Consider the following 24,721-nt stretch of genomic DNA (forward strand, 5'->3'; position numbering starts at 1 on the left):
AATCATGGAATCATTTATTTAAACGATTTGTTCAAAAACGTGGATTCAGTCAGGGACGAACAATGACGTCTTTATGAATGAGTCGTTGAATCATTCGCTCAAAAACGATTCGCTCAAACATGTTGATTCAATCAGGAATGAATCACTGTGATGCACGGAAACGCGCGACAGTCGATTCTGTCGTGACTTCGTTTGGAAATATTTTCGTTGGCGGGACAAAACGGACGAACTAGACAAACTGTCTAAAATGTAAGTTAAGGCCTTTTAAAAGGTAAGGTACACTATGTTACTCTTTTTGTTCAAAATTTACAAAATGCAGGCTATATTATTATCCAATCGAGTACATCATGAATTCATCACGCCTATAATAAGTGTTTAAATTCGGACTATTTAAAACCGAGCCACACGACAACCGCTGCGGAGTAGCCCAGTACCTGGGTGATTGGTCCCTCATCCTTCACTCGCGTTCTGTAACAAATCCTTCCCTCGCGGGTTAAAATGACCCGAAGTACTAAATTATAGCTACTTAATAAAAAAAAAGAAAGAAAAAAACTTTTTTAATTTAATTATTTTTTTCTATTTTTAATGTATTTTCTTATTTTATTTACCTTTACATTACTAGATTTAATCAATAAATAATTAATAATTTAAGCACATTCTTTCAACTTAAATTCAAAATAACTCACAATTTCATGCATACACCTTTTAATTACATTGGGTGTCTTTGCCGACCTCTTGTGAAAAAAAAATAACATAACATGAAATTTCATGACTCTAGCCACTAGATGGCCTTATAGCTCTATTTGGAGCAAATGAGCTGTTCCGCTGGGTCCTAAAGTTTTTTTTTCTTCATTATGCATTCAGATACATGTAGACATTATAAAATCATTTTTTGGTAAAGTTTGAGCATTTTTAGTTTGAATTGAGCATTTTTAGGGGTTTCTATGTGTAGCCTACTGAGGCATTCCTCGCATTTCATTCATTCCTATGTGGGTCAAATGACCCGGAGGGAAGGATTTGTTACTTTTTTAAATTTCAACCACAAAACTCCTCGAATCGATTACATTTTTTTGTGTATTCGTGGTTCAAGTGCGACAAAAGTCCTGGAGTCTTGGAGCCTTCCGATGAAGACTAAAATTTTAACATTTAAAAAATGACCCGAGGGAAGGATGAGGGAGAGAAGTAGTTCCGGCTACAATGTTCTTCCGCAAGACGCACCTTTATTATAAATTTATTTATTGAACTGTTGTATAAAAGCAATGGATCGGCACGCTTGCTCGTGTGATACTGCTTATATATAGTTATTATTATTAGACTATTTTATTGTTGCTGCTGTTATTACTAATGTTTATAAGAGTGTGTCTGTGTGAAAAAGAAAATCTGGCCTGTTACTGCAATTTGGAGAGAGAGAGAGAGAGAGAGAGAGAGAGAGAGAGAGAGAGAGAGAGAGAGAGAGAGAGAAGGCTTATTGGAGGCACTGCTGTCTCATTTAAATCCTCTTAAAACATGCAGCATCAACCTTAACAAACAAATACATTTTTCTTATGAATGCGTCTTTCCCAGAAAAGTCATGAATATCCAGTGGGCCTAAACAACATGCTGCAAAGCAAATTACACACGGACAGAATTATTAGACATTTCAGTGCATATTTCATCTTTACATACATCTTTACATGCTACGCGGCAGATTTATTTTCAGCAGAAACAAACAAACAAAATATCCAAGCCACAGTACTGCTGACATGAGATTTATTAATTTAATTGGAAATCTTTCTCACTCGCCATGATATTATAATGCGTTCACATTTGAATGATGAGCCCGGAGTAAATTTAATGATATCAATCATAATATCAGATTAAAACTAAATAACACAAGTCAAAGGTTCTCTTCATACCACAAAATGAAAATGATGTCACTACTGCACTGTTGCCATGGTGACTACAGTTTCTTTGGAAACAAAAGAAAAACTTCTGTTCTGATTTACCAATTAATGATAAAGTTTTTATCTTAGTTAGGCTTATTTTTGGTAATTTAAAAGTCATACAAAGGTCATTTTGTAGTAGATGTTGTTCTGTTGTTGTTTTTATTAAGGAAATCACCTCATTTGTGTCACTGTTTTTCTCACAGACATGAAATAATCAAAACAGATGGCAATATGCCCTGTCTTGACTTTGTCTGGAATAGTATTCTTCCTCTACAAGCATACACACACACACACACACACACACACACACACACACACACACACACACACACACACACACACACACACACACACACACACACACACACACACACACACACACACACACAGGCACTTGTTTACGTGTGTGTTTCTAAGAGCTGTTAATCTTCTTTACAGTAGCATCTGTGAGTACACTGACCCTGAACAGCTAGACGACCTACTGTATATAAACCAATCAGATCAGTGTATGTCATTAAACAAACATGGAGTTCTGCCCATTAAACCACAATCAGATTAGATATAACGTGTGTGTTATTCACAGGAAACAGTGCTATTTGTGTCCCCATGATTTACTAGTGATATAATTAAGATTATTTGATAAATTGGCATGTGTTTAGTGTGAATACGAGATAAATTTTAATATACAACTTTAGAAACGCAATCAATCTCTGACATTATTTAAAGCACATTGAGAAGTTGAAAACATGTCGTTAGTTTTACCGTTTACTGATTATGCTGCGATGTTTAGGAGGTCTCAGAAACTCATTTGTGATAATTATATTTCAGTGTGAGGATAACAAGCTCTCAGTCATGTTTGAAAGGGGCGACGAATTTCTGCCCAGTCAAATTTCAGCATCACACGTCCATATCACAACCATTTCATGCTTTTCCATCTCACTATCACTCTAGAAGGGAAATATGCAACCTGACTGAGCCTAATAAGAAAGAAAGAGAGGTGGATAACATATTTTCATATTAGGAAGGTCTCAAAATATATTAAATATTAAATTATATTAAATGATCAGTGAAATGCAAGTTAATGTCAGAGTTGAATTGCAGCTGTTCAGTGTGGCTTTGCTAATTGATCTATTCTATAATGACTAAATGACTCTGTATTGGCTAAATACAATATGTCTATTTTATATCCCCTAAAGTTGATACAAAATCCTTTCATTGGTTCTTTAGAGTCATGTTATTGCGCCGCTGATACTTTGCCGAGGCCATGGGTTCAGTTTGAAGTGTCTTCACTTTTGACCGTCTGGACTTTTAGAATATAAAATGCGTACAAAATACTCTTTTCACATAATTTATCTATTTACAATTTCCAACAGTGGACATACAGTACATGATCACAGGAGATTTATTTTTCTTTCTGAAAAGTCATTATTTTCTGAAAGTCATTGCCACCATGTGTTGTATTTTATAGGGTTCAATGGTGAAAATTATATATTTGAAATAAAATGTCAGCCCTGAATACACACAATTAAATAATATTTTCACACTTTTTTTTTTTTTTTGCATGCTTCAACAAAAATACAGCTTGGTTTGAAATGGCACACTGCAAAAAATCCTTTTCTTACTTAGTATTTTTGTCTTGTGTCCAGTCCAAACATCTAAAAATTCTTAAATCAAGATGCATTTACTAGACAAGTAAAATAGCATAAGATATTCTGTAAAAAAATAAAAATAAAGTGAGTTTTCACTTTAAACAAGAAAAATTATCTCCCAATGGGGTAAGAAAAGATACTTTTCCACAATGGGGTGGAAGATACTTTTACTTGTTTAAAGCAAAAACTCACTTAATTTATTTTTTTACATAATAAATTATGCTATTTTACTTGTCTAGTAAATTGATCTTGATTAAGATTTTTTATATATTTGGACTGGAAAAAAGACAAAAATACTAAATAAGAAAAGGATTTTTTACAGTGCATGCGTACAATAGAAATATTTTGCTCACAAGTGATATTTACCTTGTATTTTATTCGTTTTTGTAATATTTAAAGGCACATTATGCAGGAATTCCGTTTTTGTCAAACAGCGCCCCCTAGAGTCGCTGTAGAGTACTTGTATTTAACGTTACTGTCGTAAATACCACTCACGCAGAGCGTCTCTGCACTTTATAATAATAAAGTAACCTTCCGCGTTTGATGGCTTATAACGTTTTTACATGATTGCAGCTAAATTACAAGTAAATAGCCTATAGCCTAGGCCTACTGTATAATTCTATTTGTGTGATTTGAGTGTAATGTAAACATTACAAAATGCCAGATGACATCAATAAAGTTACATGTACGTCGCATTATTTCATAACAATGTCCGTTATGATGTCGTTAGACATGATTATTGCAATTTATCATAATAGTTTGCAAATTGCGCTCATTTACACTATTTACAACGTGTAGGCATATTTATGTCCTGATAATTATGTGAGATATTGACAACTGTTCTCATGATAATCGCAGGAATCAACTTTAACAGTGAAAGCCTGAGCGAGTGGGACTCTTGTCCGGTTCCTCACGATGTCAGATTCTCTTTTCCTTTTCCTAGTCTCTTCCGACCCCGTTTTCTTTGCTTTTTCCATCGTCGAGTATCACGTCTTGAAATGCGCGCAAGTGTCTTTGTGCTTCATATGTTGTTGTTGATGTGTGTGACGTCGTTGCTGTAAAGCATGTCGTGATTCTCGCAAGATTTGTCGGGGGCGCTCCTCTCAAACTTGCATTGCTGGTTTTTCCAGCGGCGTCTTTTTCACAGAATATAATAATATATTATCATAGTTTGGGACAAGGGTGAAATTATCAAATCTATACAGCCTAGATAAAAGGCATTTGAAACATATTAAAAATAATGATAGCTTTGGTCACCTTCATATAGCCTAACAAGGTCGTCTTCAAATAACATAAAAATATGAAATCTTAGTTGTAATGAAAATCTTGGTTATGTGAACGTTAAAGTCCCCCTGTGGTGAAAATGAGGCTTTAAATGTGTTTATATGTCTATGTTCAAATTCATAAGTCAACAGCATTGCTGTGTATTTTCTCCTTAAAACTGCAGTGAACTAAAGACAGTGTTTCTGACGTCACAAACCCTGTAACCACTCAGATCAACCTGTGATCATCAACGAGTGGATCTCCGAGCTGCTGTGAGTGAGTGGAGGCGGGGCTAATTTGCATATTCATAGAACCGCGTATACTAAATGAGGCAAGGGTGTAGAGTTACATTCAAGCTATTTTAAGGCATGATGAATTATTTTTCAAGAAAAAAAACCAAGTTTAAATATGTAATTTTGGTGATCAAAGATGAGTTTTAAGGGATAAAACGATTGATTACAAGGGAACATTCCATTTGACCATTTTGTAAACATTATGGCAATGTTACTTTTGAAGGTTCTCTGAACACTCTGAAACAATGAGTATCATTCAAACGCATTATGAACGTCCAACTAAAACGTTCCAGAAAGAAAATGTTCTTTTGAATGAACGCTTTGAGAACATTATTTAAGACCAGATAACTTTGAAACAACATTCTTTTTACGTGACTGAAAGAACATTTGTGTATAACTTTGAGAGGACCTTGCCAAAACGTTAGCCTGAGAACTTTCCCTGGAATAGTAGTAGTGGAGCAGAAGAATTTGAGCATGGCGCTAGTCTAATAATAGTAGCAGTAGTACAAGCGAAGTGAAGGCTGCTGTAATGGCTGTAAGTGAATGGAGTCTGCAGCAGTGGCTCTGATAGCACTAGAGGTATTCCAGTACTTACATGTCTCTAGAGACAGACTGTGTGTGTTTAGTGGAGTGAAATAAACCAATTACAGTACACTCACACCATACACACGCAGACCGCCGCGGTCACGTGACAGCAGTGTGATTGTATGTGCGTTCCTGAAGAGCTTACAGACCCGGGGTTTCTCCACAAATCTGGGTCAATGCTGGGCAAGTCAAACATTAACTAATAAAAACACAAATCTGCCCTTCGCTGCTCAAAATCTACTGGCCACTGCGAGTAAGATTTTCTTCAAAAATAAAAAATCATTGATGAGTTTGTGGTTAACGGCCACATGTTACCTATTATTTTATTTAATTTTTACAGTAAATTCATTGTTAATGAGATCAGATCCCGAAACACTGTGATTCTTGTTCTTGTTTTCATGCTTTCTTTGTATCTTTAGATAAGATGGTGGGTGAATATTTAAGGGGCTACTGTTCTTTTGATTATCCCAGAATGCACCAGTTTCTCAAATGGAAGAATCTTCCTAGCTGAACAAGGCGTTTGAATTTGGGTCCTCCATAGACAGTAAAAGAAATGGACACAGCGACCCCATTGATTTCAACAGAGAAGACTGAAGCCCGATTATTGCACTTCCTGCCTGATGGCTGAGTGACTGCGCAGGCTCAAACTGAGCTTGACGACAGTCTGACAGTTGTAAATCTTCTAGTAGCTGTGGCAAGACAAATCTGAATCACCTAATTCCTCAAAAACGTTGTTGAAATATTTTGTCCCGTTGCTTTTATGGACTCTCTATCTATGGGCTTCTCCCTTTACTTTATGCCTCTATGTCCCCCCGATTGCCTCATAGACAGTAAAAGATTGCCTGCGAGCTTCTCCCCCTGTCTATACGGTAATTTCTCTACTGTGCGACAGAGAGTCGTGTGGTTATGACGCAATCGTTAGCCTATTTTTACAAAAACGGCTTCTACGGGGCCATAACGTAAGATACAGAGTAATGGAGCCTTTTATACATTGTCATGTTTATTTAGAAATAAATAATGGACAAATGAAGTCTTTGGACGCCTCAGATGTAAAGTTATTCGCTGTCAAAGTGACGCCAAAATGAATGGGAGTCAATGGAATGCTAACAGCAGTTGAAGTTCTGCTACAATGGCGGCTCCCGAGAGGCTTCAGTTTCCGGCTGATGGATTACCCCCTTGGGTCCTCCTCATGAAACCCTGTTTATTCAGTGACTCTTTTTGCGGGTTATAAGTTCGCCAGTAGATGGCGACAACTGTATGAGTGAGTCATTGGTTCATTCATTAAAACGTATTTGTTCAAAACTTTGATTATTACAAGAATGAAGCAAGTGAGCGTGTTTGACTGTGTTTGAGTGTGTGCAGACCGATTCGAAAGTCTGCTCTCTAATCGCTCTCGTGGGACTTGATGTCATGCACCGATTGATCTGCACAGCGCTGCTTCAAGTCCAACACACCTTGGCTGTGTTGAAATTGCCCGTTATTCCCTCATTCACTATTCCCTACATTAGTCCACCAATATAGTTTACTTAAAGTGCATGAAAACGAGTGAGTGAATTCAGACACTGAGTGCGACGGAAGTTCTGCCACTTTTGCATAGTTTGTCGTTGTAAAGTCCCCCTGTGGTGAAAATCCAGCTTTTAATGTTGTTTATATGTCTATGTGGTGTTATTCATATGCTTTAAGACAAACCATGTACAAATTCATAAGTCAACACCATTGCTGAGTATTTTCTACTTAAAACTGCAGTGAACCAAAGACCGTCTCAAAAACGCGGTTTGAAATTGCTGGTGTTTCTGATGTCACAAACTACATTGTAACCAATCAGATCAACACGATCAACTAAAATTTTCGGTTCCGATTTCGGACACAGCCCTAGTGACTCTTATTAGCGAGTCATTGAATCATTCACTCAACCAATTTGTTCAAATCTCTGATTCATCCAATAACGGCATAACCGCATGTTCCTTGGAGACGTGTGGCAGTAGCTTCGTTAGGAATTATTTTATTTTTGTTGGCGGTATAAATATTGTCTAAAATTGACCTTACTCATATTAGATTTTTGTTTATTGAAATGTCTGTTGTATAAAAGCAATATCACACTCGCTATAGTGTTGTGTTTACGATAATGAGCTGTGATTACCTGCACTGGATTACCAACAGCACTCTTGCTCCTGTGATATGGCTGGTATGTAGCCTAGTTAATCACATTTATAATCATACATATACCATCATGTATTATAATAATCATATTTGCTTAGCACTAAACCAACAATATCTGTTGTCTGTTGTCGTGACATCTCTGGCACTTGAGGCTGAGGTGGGAAAATATAGCCTAATTTCTTGGAAATTTAGCAATAAAATGTTACAATTTCTCAGTTTCCATGGGTCTGTTTCCTCTCTTCCTCTTTCTGCCCTTTTCTGTGTTCTCCTCAGTGGTGTTTGCCTCTCTTTATGGCTGACTGCAGCGTAATGCCAAAGAAAAAAGCACATTCATTATAAATAGATTGATTTTTAATGATGAATGTAACGCATGTTTTGATCATGAATCATTGTTTTTCCTTTGTGACAGACAGTTTTTGGAAATGCGCAAGTGCACGAATAAATATTTTGTCTTTATGATGGATCTGGGAAATGTAGAGAGGAATGTGTGTTTTAAATTCTGCTTCATGTGGCTTTTTAATCTTCCTCGCATGGCGAATCTCTGATTGCATTGCTGGGTAGCAGATGCTTCGGTTCTGTCTTCTGTCCTCTGGCACAGGCACACTAACATTGGCATGCTAGATATGAGAGAGTTAAAGAAACAAATGAATGAGACGAAGGCTGGGATTCAAAGATTAAAGAAAAACACATGCAAAGAGGACAATGGTGCACGAAAAGAGCAACAGAGATTTCTGAAGGAAAATGTAGGGGGAAGATGAGCATGCTGACCGGTGATTTTACAGAATACATTAGCTGAAGTGAGTTAAACTGGGCTACTTCAGTCAGCCCACATCACAACATGATGCTATAATGGTCGACAACAGCACTGATGACAATCAAATTAGACCTGATTGGATCGTTTACTTGCAGAGAAACCCTGATACCCTTTCAGTCTAGATTGTTGATTGAGCTAAATGACATTTGAATGGATTGTGTTGCACATCTGGAGGGCGCAGAGCCAGAGCACGCGCCTGTCATTAGACATTCTCCTTACATGCACCTCCCAGTCTCCCTCGTGAACGCGCCTGCAAAAAGTGGGTCAGGAAATTTAAAGGGGAAGTGTTGCTATAAAGGGATTTCACAGTTCATGTGTTTCTAATGTATCGGTGCTCTTTAAAGAGATTAATCCCTAAAAAAAGAAAAATATGTAAGCATTTACTCACCCTCATGTTGTTTTAAACCAGTACTGAGTTTCTTTGTTCTGTTCAATGCTAAATAAGAAATTGCCGACTTCCATATCATGGAAGGCATTGGGGACCAGAAACCGTTTGCTTACTAACATTCTTCGAAATATCTTCTTTTGTGTTCAATAGAAGAAAGAAACTCATAAAGGTTTAGAACAACTGTGAGGGTGAGAAAATGACAGAATTTTTATTTATTTCTTTTTTTACATTTTGGCTGAACTATTCCTTTAACAGAGGCTGTATTTAACATATTGACATATATGGCATCGTGTTTTTATTCTCTTTGTCTTTATATATTGAACCAAATATATATATACTGTATATATATATTTATTTATTTATATTTCAATCATGACACCTCAACAAAATTCCAGACTATTTAAATGTTGGTCAAGCAATCTCACTAGCTTCAGGATCAGCAGATAATCATATATAACATGAACCATTTTATTGCATAATAAGTGCATTGCTGGTGTCATACACATTCTAGAAAACAGAAGGAATATATGTTGGTGAAGAGCATGAAAATGCATTAGAATTACAGACAGATAACCGAATCCTGATATGGACCACAAGATGAGCGGCGTTAACTGTGGCAATGAAGCGGATTAATACATTTTAAGTATTAACATGACACATTCAGTAATTGCATGGAAATTTGTGATTATAACAGCCCAAAGCGAGCTTGTTTTTCACAAATAGGCCTGATTGTAGTATGAGGATATTTGATATATTGTGCATTTGTGTGAATAAAATTAAGCAGCAACACTGATGAATGTGTATTATAACAGTTCAGACATTTTGCCTTTATTGTAAGTAGAACAGCACAAAATAGACCACACTTTACATATATTTAAAAAACGAAAAACAATTAAAAGCACCCAGAACGCAGATATACAGTCCTTAAAAGTGAATAAAAAGTGAATTTAATATTTATAAGAGTAATACTTGTAACAATGTATAAAAAGACAAATCATCGCTTTAGTAAGCAATCCAAAAATGTTCCTATCATGCCAATAAAACATGCATAAATAAAGCTTTCGTACAATCAAATACATTTTAGAACAAACTTAATAAACCAAAATAAAGAGATCAGCCTAAACCCTGAATGTTCTTCTCAGAGAGAAGGGTCACACTCTTTAAAATCCACAATGATACAAGATGCAGGCCGACAGAAACTGCGATATCATAAAAATAGAAGAGTCTTCTAGAACAAGAGCAAATCTCTATATATTTTTGCACTTTCTCTCTCGGCCTGCAAAACGCATCATCCATCCACGCTGTGTAGAGGGTTAAAAGTTTAAACAGCACCATAGTTTTTCCCCTGGATTCCTTGTTATACAACTAACACCATCAAACACAAATTTTGACCGATGAATATGACACCAACCGACATGAAGATTAAATGTTCGTTATAGCCAGACATAATATACCAATTTACACCCATAGCACTTTATAATCTGCTAATATTCAGCCATTTAACAGTATATTCTTTGGCAGCCTCCGTGTGAAACCATATGAGGATAAGGAGATAAAAGCCTAGATTTATGCGATTTTTTAATAATGGCTTGAGTCAAACTAGACTTCCTCATCCAGCTATCATTAGACTTGCTCATTAGATGAACACTAACCATCATCACAGTATGTCTGTTAATAATATCAACTGTCTTGCAGCCCTTGTTGTCTTTTAGAAGCATTCAAATCTCAGGCTATGTTCTCAATAGCATACTAGAATACTGCATAATAAATAGTTCACTAGTATTTAATTCCGAATATAGTCTTATTTCTTTACTTCCCACCCCCACAAAATCCCACCCCCACAAAATCTTTAAACTTTTCACATTCTACATTCATATCCACTCTATGAAAGTAGTAATTTTAGCCATGTTGTTTAAATCCAATTTTGGTTCAAATATGGACAAACTCAAATGTTGGGTTAAAAATTTAACCCAACGGCTGGATTTGCCCATATCTGACCCAAATTTGTGTTGAAACAACACAGAATTTTTTTAAGACCTGTCAAAAAACGGTTCAACATTCTTGAAAGACTAGCGTTATCAAAATACAATAATGATGGTAATATGACAGCCTGATATGTATTCTGGCCAATTATATGACTTAAAACTGAACATTACACAATTACTTCACTTTTGCTCACTGCAAAAAATAAATAAAAAAATATTAGCCTTGTTTTCCAGTAAACGTTCTTAAATCAAGATATATTTTCTTGAGAGGCAATGCGATGCTTAAAACAAAAATAATATCTTCCAAGGAGGTCAGAAAAAAAATCTTGTTTTCCCTTTGAATAAAGATATTTGTTCTTGTTTTAAGCATAAATTCACTTAATTTTGATCAGAATGCAAGACTTAACTTAAAAATCAAGATCATTTACTTGAGAAGCAAAATGACTTAAGAATGTTTAGACTGTTTGCAAAATTATGAAAGTCAATTTAACTGTCCAGATATTGGTGAATATTGGCCATCAGTACAGGACAGTGATTGGACAAAACCAAAAAGACTATTCTGAGATCAGCAGGAAAGGCCCACAGGTGTTAAAAAGTCTGTTAATTAAGAAAAAACAAAAACAAAAAATGGTTGTGACTTTAACAACTTTGCTTAAAAGAAAAACAGTATAAAATATAATTAATAGGCTATATGAAATAGCTTAGTCAGTTGTGGTTTCACACAAATAGCTGTAATACTGCACCAAACAGTGTAATAATGATTTGGGCCTGTGAGACCGATTGAGGGGTTGAGGGCAGGAACATCATGCGGTCCCGATCGGCTGCTGAGATTATTTTTAGATTGCGTCCCGGATGAACTTTGCACTCTTGGATTGATTGTGTGATCTATGTGAAATGAAGGTGGTCTGAACAAAGTTGCTTTTATGGGATATGGGTCCTTGGAAAATGAACTCTGGTATATTGATTCTGGGCCAGAAAGGAATCCTGGGATATGGAGTCCTTGAGGGCTGTATGTAGACTGAGTCATGGATTGAGGGACCTGTAGTCCAGGTAGCTGGATTGTCGTTGGCATTTTCGAGCACTTAAAAGCTTTTCTTCTGCGGAGCGCTGAGTTTTCTCATTCCTCTTATCCTGCCGAGGAGCTCACGCACGAAGACCTTGTGTAGAGAGAACGACAGAGAGAGAGAGAGACAGACTGTATGTAGTCAAATTCTTCAAGTCTCGTCTACTCATGTTTCCGCATCATTCATTCACTGTGTAAAGCTTGTGGCTGTAGTTCAGCAACAATGCTGCAAGGTCTTTGATTCACAAAATAAAATATGTGCTTGGTTTTGATGCATAATGCAGCACACACACGCACACACACACACACACACACACACACACACACACACACACACACACACACACACACAAACACGGGTGTTTATATTGGATTAAAAGCATCTGTGTGTGTGGGTCAGTGGGTTATTGTGTCTGCTGTCTTATGCATTGTGATTTTCATAATGTTGGATGGATTCTTTGAGCGCACACACACACACACACACACACACACACACACACACACACACACACACACACACACACACACACACACACACACACACACACACACACACACACACACACACACACACACACACACACACACACACACACACACACACACACGTTTTCAGGTCAGTGCACACTCATATGAAATCCACTAGCATGTCCTAAAGCAGTGTGTGTAGAGTGACTGGTACAGTATAAATTAAAAGACAACATACAGATGTTAGCAAGTTTGTGTGGAATTTGTGGCTCCGTTTCAAACACTTACTGACTACATTAGGAAGCAGCCTTTTAAGGTAGCATTTTGATTATGATGCTGCCTTAGAAGTTACTGACTTAATTTTTATGTCCAAAAAAGGCAGCATTGCATGTATCCTTTTCAGATGATATATATATATATATATATATATATATATATATATATATATATATATAAGGCTTTGCTTTGTGAGTGCACCTATGATGCCTTAAAATAATCCTTAAAATGCTGTCTATGTAGGCAGCACACTGTTTTGGAACAGAGCTGTAGGTTGGTGGGCTATATTTTATGTTATGACTTACATCAGTGGGCTTGAAACAGTCTGTCAGCGATTCCTGAGGGATGAAAAAAAAAGGAAGATATCATCCGACTGAAATACACAAACAACTTCAGAAACCTAAACATCTACAGACAATTAAGTACACAACGTGAATTTTTGGCATGGGCAAATAAAGTTTTTGTGTTACGTTGGCATTAAAAACCCTCAAGGAGGTGCTAGAGTTTATTTTAATGTCTCTATCAATAAAGCAGATGTTATTATTCAGATAGTATGAAAACATACTTTAAAGAGGATCTTGTTTAGTGTGTAATGTTGGGGTTTGAGCATGAAAAAGGTCTGCAAAGTTACAAAGCACAAAGTCACTCCAGCGGGAGTTATTCAGTAACTGTTTCTAAATTCCCTGAAATGACTCGAGTCTTTAGTTTTCTTGAACGAACGCACATGTCACAATATTTCTCATTTAAATAATTCCCGCCCAAGGCACACGCAAAATAAAGGGGCGGGGCCTGGTTGAGTTAGTCAGTAGTTTGTGAAACTCGTGGTTATGGTAAGGGTCGGGACATTTCCAAAACACACTTGACCAATCATAACACACCGGTCCAGCTGACCAATCATAACACACCGGTCCAGCTGACCAATCAGAGCACACTGCGCTTTTCGGAAAGAGGGGCTTCATAGAGACGGGAACTAAACAGGGGTGTGTTTCCAGAAGCCAACTATAATCGCAAATTCCGTCGTTACCAATACAATTCAAAAGAACTTGCGATCATAGTTTGCCAGCGATGCTTTTGGGAAACGCACCGCTGACTGTTACTGACAGACTGGAAGAGAGGTGCTGCAACAGTGCAAAATATGTGAAATTTTATATAATATATATACACATTTTTAAAACCTATGCTAGTAGATTCCAAAAACGAAATCAAGACTTTGTAAAAGGGCATAATACTGCCTCGAGAACTAAATTTAACTAATTACTCAGCAAGATACTCTTATCGCCGCTTTCAGCAGGGCTGAGAATGCGAAATGAACAAAGCATTATGAATTGAATTCTGATCAATTTCAGAACATCATGAAATCAAACATAGCTAAAAGTGTTTGCATTCATGTAGGCCTACAATGTTTTGGCATTAAACTCAGCGTTTAAGGGGCAGTTTACACAACATCTTTTACAACCAAAATCGGAAAACTTGTTATGCATTTTGACTGTTCAACACCACCGTTTTGGGGTCCTGAAAACACGAACTTTTGAAAACTAGTTTCAAAGTGCACTTGTTTGAAAACAATACCGTTATCGTCTCCATGAAAACTACAAAAAAGCGACATCGCCAACGACTGGCCCAGCAGCATAATACAGCGTTTTTAGGCGTTTTCGCGGATCCGTGTGAACAGGGATAATTTTGACAATGTTGTCGTCTGAACACGAAAAACGCAAAAGGGACAAAAGTTTCCGTTTTTAGTACATCATTGTGTAAGCGTACCCTAATAGGAAAATGTATTCTTTTCTAAACACACGCTCACACAGGACTTTACCTGTAGTTTTACAGCTCTCTCATCTTCACTGTTCACCTCCAGGAGATCATCAATGTCAATCTCCACCTCTGGCATTTCCTCTTCCTGTACAAACAGAGATCACACATATTAGGTGAGTGTAAGCACATGAGAAATCACAAATGAGATCTCTTTTGTGCCTGATTTATAAAGAAACATCTGCAAACATCTGATACTTAAACGAAACCACCAAGAGACCTCCAAGTAATTCATTTTCCTTCATTAGTGCAGAAAATCTTACAGATTGGATACTGTGGTCTCATATCAGCAGCCAAGAAATTGTGAATTATATGTTCATCAGGGCTATTTGGGAAGCGAGAACATCAGGAAACACTCCAGTCACAAGCTGAGGTTAATCTGAAAGATGTGCCACTGTGATGACGGACAGAAGCACACAGGCACGATGAGATGAGGTCTATAAATACACTCCCCCGTTTAAAGGTGAGAGGAAGACAGGGTATATTTTCCATGTGGTAATCGCTTTGGCTCGTTTGGCAAATGAGAGAGAAAGAATAATATACACCATCAATATGAAACCACATTTGTCATTTCTGTCTGTGAGTGCCAGTTTGTCAGAGTGTTACAGCCAATTCTGCATTTGCTTGACAGATCCAAGGACAAATCCAGGATTTACTGCCCAGATTTACTCTACTTCATCAAATGTGCATGACTGGTTTTTCACATGATGTAGGATTTTGTTCAAAGTTTTTTTATACATGTTAGTACATTGATTTATTTTCAATTAAAAAAAAATAAAAAAAAATATATATATATATATATATATATATATATATAAGTATGAGCATAAAAATGAAGGTGCAACAGTTCAATTGCACATTAACACAAATATCTAATCAGCCAATCACATGGCAGCATCTCAATGAATTCAGTCATGTTGACATGATCAAGATGATCTGCTGAAGTTCAAGCTGAATTTCAGAACGATGAAGAAAGGGGATTTAAGTTACCTTAAATGTGGCATGGTTGTTGGTGCCAGACAGGCTGGTCTGAATATTTCAGAGGTTGGAGGAGAATGACCAGACTGGTTGAGCTGATACTCAAATACTCCCGTTCATTACAACCGAGGTGCAGAAGAGCATCTCTGAACCATCAACACATCAAACTTTGAAGCAGAAGAACATCTCTGAACGATCAACACATCGAACCTTAAAGCAGAAGAGCTCCAGCAGCAGAAGAACGACAACGGTAAAACTCCTGTCAGATGAGAGACTGAGGCTATAATTCACACAGGCTCAACAAAACTGGACAATAGAAGATTGGAAGAACGTTGGCTGGTCTGGCGAGTTGATTTATGATCACAGTGGATCATCTTCTGATGGATACTTCCAGCAGGATAACACACCAAGTCATAAAGCTCAAATCATCTCAAACTCGTTTCTTGATCATGACATTGAGTTCACTAAACTCAAACCTCCACAGTCTCCAGATCTCAATCCAATAGAGCAGCTTTGGGATGTGGAGGAACGAGAGATTCGCATTATAGATGTTCAGATGATAAATCTCCAGAAACTGTGATGCACTCATGACAATATGTTTCCAGCACCTTGTTCAATCCGTGCTTTGACGAATCAAGCAGTTCTGAAGGCAATCTAGTACTAGCAAGATGTACCTAATAAAGTGGCCGGTGAATGAATAGGAGAGTGAAAGAGAAACAGAGATTTAGCAAGAAGCAGGTCAAAATGATTATTTCTGGTCTGCAGAGTTAATAAGGAGTCTCTCTCTCTCTCTGTGTGCGCGTGTGTGTGTGTGTGTGTGTGTGTGTGTGTGTGTGTGTGTGTGTGTGTGTGTTAAAGGAATATTCACTATGGTTCATACTGTGAGGAAAAAAATCGGACAATGATGCATTGTCAGAATTGTTTGTATACATTTAAAAGTAAGATTTCATCCGAAAATATTATTTTCCCTGTAGAGTTTCTAAAGAGATCTCAATATCAAAACTTCTGCGTAATCCAAATGATCTTAGCTGTGCTATCCAGACAAAGGTGAATATTGTGAATTCATTTAAATCTGCAGAGGGATGATAATATTTTCATAAAGATTATGACACACTTTTACATTTAAAGACAAATACAAATGAATGCAGATCAATAGATTAACACTATAAATCTTCAAAAACAGACACGCTCACATATGCGTAATAAATGAAGTTTTCACAAATCATTCTCTTAGAATGACATGATGGCTTCTTATTAGAGCTGTTTGCTAAAATAATGATCCTGTCAGTCGCCCGGCTGCTGTCAGATGAGCAAATATATCATGCGTTTACACATTCACATTACAAGGACTATTATTTTAGACCTTTTTGTGTACGTGAGTGCGTGTTCATTCCTCACCGAGACTCCTAGAAAGAAAAAATAGCAAAAAAAAAAAAAGACAATGCCAGCCACAAAGACTAAATCAGATAAAGCTTAACTATCAGTAGATCAGTCAAGCTAGCCGCCAAGACATGGCCAATCAATCACAGACTGATCCGACATCAATCGAGATAACCTGACACAGATGCCATCTGCCACCTCAAACAATCATTGCATTAGCTATATTTCACACCGATTCACCAAGTCAGTAAGAAACCACCCAGACAACACTAGCAACATGCTAAAACCACATTAACCACCTCAGGAACATTTTCTTCCGAATGAAAGAATGATAATTAATTAAATATTGTATATTATTAAAAACATTTAAATATATATTCATTGAACATTTAATTATTTATCAAAAAATATTACTTAATACCTTTTAAATCCATCTATCATAGTGCTGTTGTTTTATTATGACTTCTTGTAATTTTCATAATCGTTTTGACCAATCATTAATGGCCACTACAGTATAAAGCATTTTTCATCCCAGCTGTGCAAATGTGCTTGCATATACTGTACGTGCATTGTGAATAAAAAGCCCTGCAGGTGGATTGTGGGTACTGAGTGTGTGTGCTGTACGAGCTGCAGAACCAGCACAGACACCTTCACTTGACCTATTTGTTCACGGTGCCTGAAAGCGCAGTCGACTGGTGTCTCATCTGCAAACACAAAGCAGAGGGAAGCAATCTCTCTCCCTCTCAGAGCAGACAGGTCAGACCACTGAGGATTCAGACAGGCGTTAGTGTGAGAGAGGGCTTGCAGGAAAGTGCCAAATGTACACAGAAACGGCGGCAGCAATGCTCAGAAATCTCCCACAAACTCCCACACACATATCACCATTTGCATACCAACATAAACAAGCAGATTGTACTGTACTGCACACATATGTGTTCATAAAATACCACGCGCTTGCAGATTCTGTGCGTCACAGATGATTTACGATCGGGGTTCTTCAGTTGGCAGAATAAAGATGATAAAATTGCTCTCTACAAGGCAGGAGTGACATGAACTCATTTTTTGAGGGAGCATCAGCTGCATTTGTGGTTTTATTAGTGTCACTGGTAAGAAAAAACATGACCGAAGACAAAAAAAAAAAAACGTAATTCATTATATACAAATAAATATGTTTCTCTAGTCATACAGTTGATTAGTAAAGGGACCAGAGTTCAAACTTTGACCTAATATGTAATTTGTAAATAAACTTAGCAAAATTGTAACTAAACTTGCATCATGCATTATCAAAAAGTCAAATGCTCTGAATAATATTTTTTTTATGTTGTGTCAAAAACATTCAAATATTCTCACAAAGGCTGCATTTATTTGACCACACATGCTGTAAAAACAGTACTATTGTGGAATATTATTACGATTTAAAAATACATTTTTTCTATTTTAATGCATTTTAAAATGTAACTTTTTCCTGTGATCAAAGCTGAATTTCAGCATCATTGCTCCAGTCTTCAGTGTCACATGATCCTTCGGAAATATTAGAATGATTTCTGAAGCATCATATGACACTAAAGATTGGAGTAATGATATAAATAGACTCTCTCTTAAGCATTTGCCTATTTAAATCCAAACAGCAACTTTTTTGGCCGGTCAGAGTATATAATATAATGACAAACGTTCTTTTTTTTTACATACAATAATTATGCTTCTTAATGATCAACATTACAAAAAATCGTTTGGAATTTGCATTTAAAACGATTTTGTTTAAAAAAGGTATGATGCTTCTCCTACAAGGTCAGATAGAGATTAAAATACAATATAAACAAACAAATGCAGACAGGATCGTCTCTCTAATACGAAACACAAACACGCTGAATCAATACAAACAGTCGAAGTGAAATGAAATGCAGTGGCCGTGATATCAGACAGATAGACAGAGCCCTGAAGCGTTGCGCATCAAAGACAAACCCCTTCCCCCTCGCTGAAGAGAAAGACAGCAGAGAGGGGGGTTGTGGGTATCTTTTGCAGACAGGGGCATATTAACCCCACTGGGCTGAATGTAGAGGATATCTCGCTGCTGCTTGTGTGTCAGAACAGAGAGAGGGTTTTGCAGCCATTCTCAAAAAACGTCTCTATGACTCAGTACTGATATAATTAACACGGGACTGAATTTAGTCACAATATTTGATGGATTGCACTATTTAGTGCATAATGCAAAATCTAATTCTACTTAAATTTAGCTTTTATCATGATTAAAATGTAATGCTTTATCTGCATGTATTTTTTTTTGTGTAAAATTCAACACCCAAACAGATTGTAACAGGGTCTGCACAAAACAGGTTTTGAACAATAAAATGTTATGGGCTACCAGTTTTTCCCCCCATTATAATGTGGTTCATTGTGAAAGGGATTCCAACAGTATAATTTATAATGCCGGCCAATTATCATTATATTTGTGGTATGGATTCTGCTATTCTGTTACATTTAGGTTTTATTTTTTTAAGCAACATCTTTATAATTATCGTCCTTAGTGTGAATGGGCCTCAAGTTTAAAAACCAGCCATAAAAAATGAAAACGCATGTTAATTGAGCACGAATCTTAATATTTTGGATTAGTGTTTAGTACAGCAGTGTTACTGAATTAGCTCTCACATCCCATCACAGCACTATTTATGCTTGATTCTCACACAGAGAGAATCTGCATGCTTGCAAACTGCTGCCCTGTGCCTGAAATAGACAGAATCCTCTGCAGAAAACAGCTTAGGCAGCAGTTTGTGACCGTCATTGATTTGAGGACTCAGTTAGACAGAGGACTTCATCATTAGCTTGCACGTATACCACCTCATCTCTGTGTTCAATACGCTAATGAACTCCACATGGACCTGTTTTACTAAGGCAAAGCCCATCAAAGAGCTCTGATACACATGTAAATGCAAACTGCAACGAGAAACGTCCTACATCTGTTCTTTGTAAACCTTGTAAGCACAGAGGTGCTGAGAATGCAGAGATCATGCTGTAGAAACACACACACACACACACACACACACACTTTTAGTGTATCTCAGAGGGTTATGTGTGCATGAGATGACATGCCGTTTTACTCGAGGCATGAAATTGATTCAATTCCCAGTCCAAAACCGTACACTTTTAAACCATTAAATTGCCTATTCCTTTGTTTTACCGTCCACTAAACGCATCCCATTTTAATTCTATTATTTTCTTTCTTACTGCTTTCCTCTCATATTCCGTTCTAATTTCTGCTCTAATTCCTTTTCCCCAATCCTCTTCTCCCAGAAGTCACAGAAATTAACCTCCAAATATCCTGATAACGTTTCAACATTTTTCTTGCTCATCCTTTTTCTCACTTTCACTGTTGGATACATTCACTCACTGTATATGACCACCAAATTCATCTAATCCTTGCTGTGCTGTCACTCATTCTGATCGGTTTGGGTCAGAGTTCAGCTCTGTGACTGAAAGCCTGTGATGTCATAGTCAAGTGATGCTATAAAGCTTGAGACCTGACACTGCGCCAGGCTCAAATATTTGATCTATGCTTAAAGCATTCTTGTACTCAATGGGGTGATAAAACAGCCTTCAAATTATTGCACTATTAAACCAAATGTTATTGTTCAGATAGTTAGCTATAAACTAAGTTCATACATTAATAGCAGACAGCTTGCTCAGCATGTTAAAGTAGAACAACGACTCTAGAAGGTAGTTTACACTAATGCATGCAGGATAAATGATGAAAATTCAATGCATGCTTGCATTGCATCATGAATTGTATTTTGGCATATTTGGGAATGCAACAACGCATGCATTGCTAGAAGCAATTGCAAAAAGCATGTGCATTCATGTACTAGAGGATCAGTTACAAGCCTCAGGGGTTTTGGTTAAATTCTGTCAAATTTCTCTAGATATTGAAAACCTTCACTGTCAGCAAGTAATCCCATGCTGACCTACTCTTCCTTAAGTAGGTCTATAAGGTGTCATCCCCTTACAGTAACCCTAACGGCCGTATTGCACAATGGAGATGTTGTTAGTGAGTTGCACGCAAATCCAATCAGCTAAACCTGCTAAACACTTTCCCTTAACTCATTTAGCTGTGTGAGAGAGACATATTTAAATAATATCAAACAAGCATGCATTCTGCTAGCGAATATCAAAATGGCTTTGGTCATTTTTGCTCAGCCGAATTAAAAGAGTGCCCGAAAAGATGATAAAGAGAGCTGCATAAGTGCTAACAAACATGAGTTGACATGAAATGGAAGTCGTGAAATGGCTTCTCAAACAAGAAAATGTCGCTGCAAGAGGGCGTGGAAGTTATTTTGATTAAAGATTACGAGGGAATTAAAAAATTATGTGCACTGATAAATCATTTATATTAAATACTGCAATATTTCATAAAAAATGGAAAGAAAAAGGATAGTCAATTTTTATTTCATAATGACTTTAACCCAAACACTGCCATATTACAAATGCAACAATCTCACTCTTTTAATAAAGCTCTAAATACACTGCTGAAGATTATTTCTCGCAGCGTTTATTAGTGCAGCTGGCATGCACTATAGTCCAATTCAGAATGCTTTTGTTTACATGAAGTCTTTTGCCTTTTATTGCAACCTGCTATTAATGGGTGCCAGACATTGAGCTGTGAACGGTTATTGGCTATGTGTGACTTCCTTCTCTTGTTTAAAGTGTAAATGTGGCAGGTCATTAAAATACACCTGAGAAAACATCTTTATTAGCTCACATGCTTAACCTAATTAGATGCCTTATTTGATGTTGTGATTAACACCACAAATAAAATGCTTTTTTTGGCACAAATGGTAACTCACAGCTGCCATAAGATGTTCGACTCCAAATACCCACAAGATGCTGCTGGGAATGTGTGTAAAGTCTAGCCATAGCCGTAAAGTTTACCATATGCGCATGTCTGCTAACTTTGACGAAGATAAATGCAAAAAACAACAACACAGCATTACACTAACCCTATAATCACTACCCTTAAACTAACTTCCCCCAGACCATAACTCAATACGTTTTATATATTAAAATAGACACTAAACCCAATAAATACAGAAATGTAACTGTTTTTAAACCAAAACATTTCCATTCAAATATAAGAAGTATCTGACAGTGTTAAGAGAAACACATTTTTGAATGAAATGGTTAATACCTCTGAACATGTTAAACAGATGTATTATTTAATTCTATTTGTGCTGTCAAATCGATTTAATCGCATATCTAACATAAAAGTTGGTTTATATGTGTGTAGTATATATGCATACATACTATATCCATATTATGTATGCATACATTGGACATAATATATCCAAAAGGTATATATATACCTGTATATACAAACTTTTAAGTTGGATGTGATTAACCACGATTAATCGATTTGAGAACACTAATTAGAATTATTAAAACTGAATGAATCCATAATATATCATTTGAATAAGAATCTTTCTCAGGTTTGTGTCCTGCTTTGCTCAACTACTCAAGAATCTGTGCTTCAGTAAATATCAATTCCCTTATTTTTACTCAGAGTTTGGAATCCTGCTTTTAACAGGGTCCACGTTATTCTGCCTCACAAGTCACACTAGCTGTTTCTCTCTTTCTTGTCTCTCTAAGGCCAACACAGCATCAGCAGAAAAAAAAGCAAGCTGCCGCAGAACAGAAACACAGAGGGAGACAGATAGAGAGAACAAAAGAGGATAAGAGCAATAAGACACCTCACAGAGGTCAGTAGAATGACATTTTGTCATCTTGAAATGAGGACCGATGCTAAAGAATGACACGCTTTAAAGATTCCTAGTTGTATAGTGCCATGCATTACATTGCTGCTTTAAAGAAGACAGATAGGTCACACAAAGACAAACACAATTTATCAACCTATAAACCCAAGGGTGTGCTGAACTGTAGTTTCATCTTGCTTTGTGGTCAGACTACATTGCTACATTCAGGTCAGAACCCCACAAGAGGAGATTCACAATCACATATCATCGACACTGTGCCCTTGATTTAGACAAGTTTCTCCAAGAAGACTGAACCAGTAATACTGTAAAACAAAAGCTGAAAATAGCCCATCATTTTGCCAAGCTGATAAGTGATAGGTCGGAATAATATCTATACTGCTGTTGTGTTTCTAAAAGATAGCATTCACACAAAATAGGCAAAATGTAAATTATTATAAAATACAGTAAAAAAAAACTGTAAACCGTAAAAAGGTCAAAGTTCTTGACTGTACTGTAAGATGCTTTGCATAAATGCTAATCAAAATCAATAAAATTATATTATTCAATACACATTAAAATAATTTATGTTACTATTTAGGCTACATTTATTTTATTTACTATTACAATCTGAATTACAAATCTTTTTTTTTTAGAAACAAATAATACAAATAAATACTAAAAATAAAAACCTATTTCACAAAAAATAAAATTCTAATGATCAAAATTAAACTATATTTAAAATAAACTAAACTAAATTATCATTAAATAAATATAGGCTTTCTAAATTAAAGTCGAGCTCTTTTTATGAAGTTCCGGTTCTGGTGCAGACTCAGTCTCACCTCACAGTCGTAAAGTACGCTCAGCTGTTCAATGATCCATTCCTCCAGGATGAGTCTCTTCCTCAGCTCCTTTCTGTCGTACTTCACCGTCACTTTGCCCTGCTTTTTCTGCACCGGGTCATCGCGTTGCATCGGTCCGGAACCGGCGCAACCCACGCCGGCCACGCCGGGCTGGAAGAACACTCTGGCCGCGGCCGGGGGAAGCTGTGCGCTCGTCTCAGCGCTGGCGGTGGACATTGCGTCGGTGATGGTGGCGATGAGGATGATGAGGATGTCTGAGGGGTGTATGTTGCAGGACACAGTTTCTCACACCTGCTATTTAAAGCGCAGCGCGAGCATTTAAAGGACGCCCGGCGCGTGGGAGGGGAATGGCAAGCCAATGTGCGCGTTCGCGTTAACGCTGTGAGTGCCAGAACGCGCACATTGGTGAAACGAGAATCCCTCTGCGCTGGTTGGACAGTATCAGATGGATAGTTTGACAGATACCATGTTATTAAATTATTAGCACATTAATAGAGGCTAACATCTATCTATCTATCTATCTATCTATCTATCCATCTATCCATCTATCTATCTATCTATCTATCTATCTATCTATCTATTTTTCTGTCTGCCTGTCTATATATCTATGTCTGTCGATCTATCTATCTATCTATCTATCTATCTGTCTATATATCTACTGTGTCTATCTATCTATCTATCCATCTATCTATCTATCTATCTATCTATCTATCTATCTATCTATCTATCTATCTATCTATATATCTATATATCTATATATCTACTGTGTCTATCTATCTCTATCTATCTATGTATCTATGTATCTATCTATCTATCTATCTATCTATCTATCTATCCATCTATCTATCTATCTATCTATCTATTTTTCTGTCTGCCTGTCTATATATCTATATCTGTCGATCTATCTATCTATCTATCTATCTATTTATCTATCTATCTATCTATCTATCTATTTCTCTGTCTGTCTGTCTGTCTGTCTGTCTGTCTGTCTGTCTATCTATCTATCTATCTATCTATCTATCTATCTATCTATCTATCTATCTATCTATCTATCTATCTATCTGTCTGTCTGTCTGTCTGTCTGTCT

The 24,721-nt window shown here is 36.8% G+C and overlaps 1 protein-coding gene and 1 long non-coding RNA gene across 2 annotated transcripts; one reads left to right on the top strand and one right to left on the bottom strand.

The window, feature by feature from the left end:
* The first annotated feature begins 147 nt into the window (after positions 1-147).
* LOC143725973 (uncharacterized) lies at positions 148-15,132 on the top strand. Its single transcript, XR_013198366.1, has 3 exons — positions 148-249; positions 14,725-14,794; positions 15,002-15,132. It is a non-coding gene; the product is annotated as an uncharacterized LOC143725973 (long non-coding RNA).
* ppp1r14c (protein phosphatase 1, regulatory (inhibitor) subunit 14C) lies at positions 9,871-24,009 on the bottom strand. The gene is made up of 4 exons (XM_077218913.1): positions 23,614-24,009; positions 14,683-14,766; positions 13,175-13,207; positions 9,871-12,219 (listed from the first exon to the last, which is right to left on the bottom strand). Exons 1-4 carry the CDS (start codon positions 23,848-23,850, stop codon positions 12,145-12,147), a joined length of 429 nt encoding a protein of 142 aa, XP_077075028.1. The 5' UTR covers positions 23,851-24,009; the 3' UTR covers positions 9,871-12,144.
* Between the last annotated feature and the right edge of the window lie 712 nt (positions 24,010-24,721).

The sequence above is a fragment of the Siphateles boraxobius genome, unplaced genomic scaffold, assembly GCF_051911475.1.
Source record: "Siphateles boraxobius isolate OS27281-9 unplaced genomic scaffold, OSU_SipBor_1 77, whole genome shotgun sequence".
Classification (NCBI taxonomy): Eukaryota; Metazoa; Chordata; class Actinopteri; order Cypriniformes; family Leuciscidae; genus Siphateles; species Siphateles boraxobius.

Coding starts and splice junctions, on each gene's coding strand:
- ppp1r14c (XM_077218913.1), bottom strand. CDS start 23,850: ATGTCCACCGCCAGCGCTGAGACGAGCGCACAGCTTCCCCCGGCCGCG. Junction 14,767..23,613: donor GCGTACTTTACGACTGTGAG/GTGAGACTGAGT, acceptor CTGTTTGTACAG/GAAGAGGAAATGCCAGAGGT. Junction 13,208..14,682: donor AGAGAGCTGTAAAACTACAG/GTAAAGTCCTGT, acceptor TTCATCCCTCAG/GAATCGCTGACAGACTGTTT.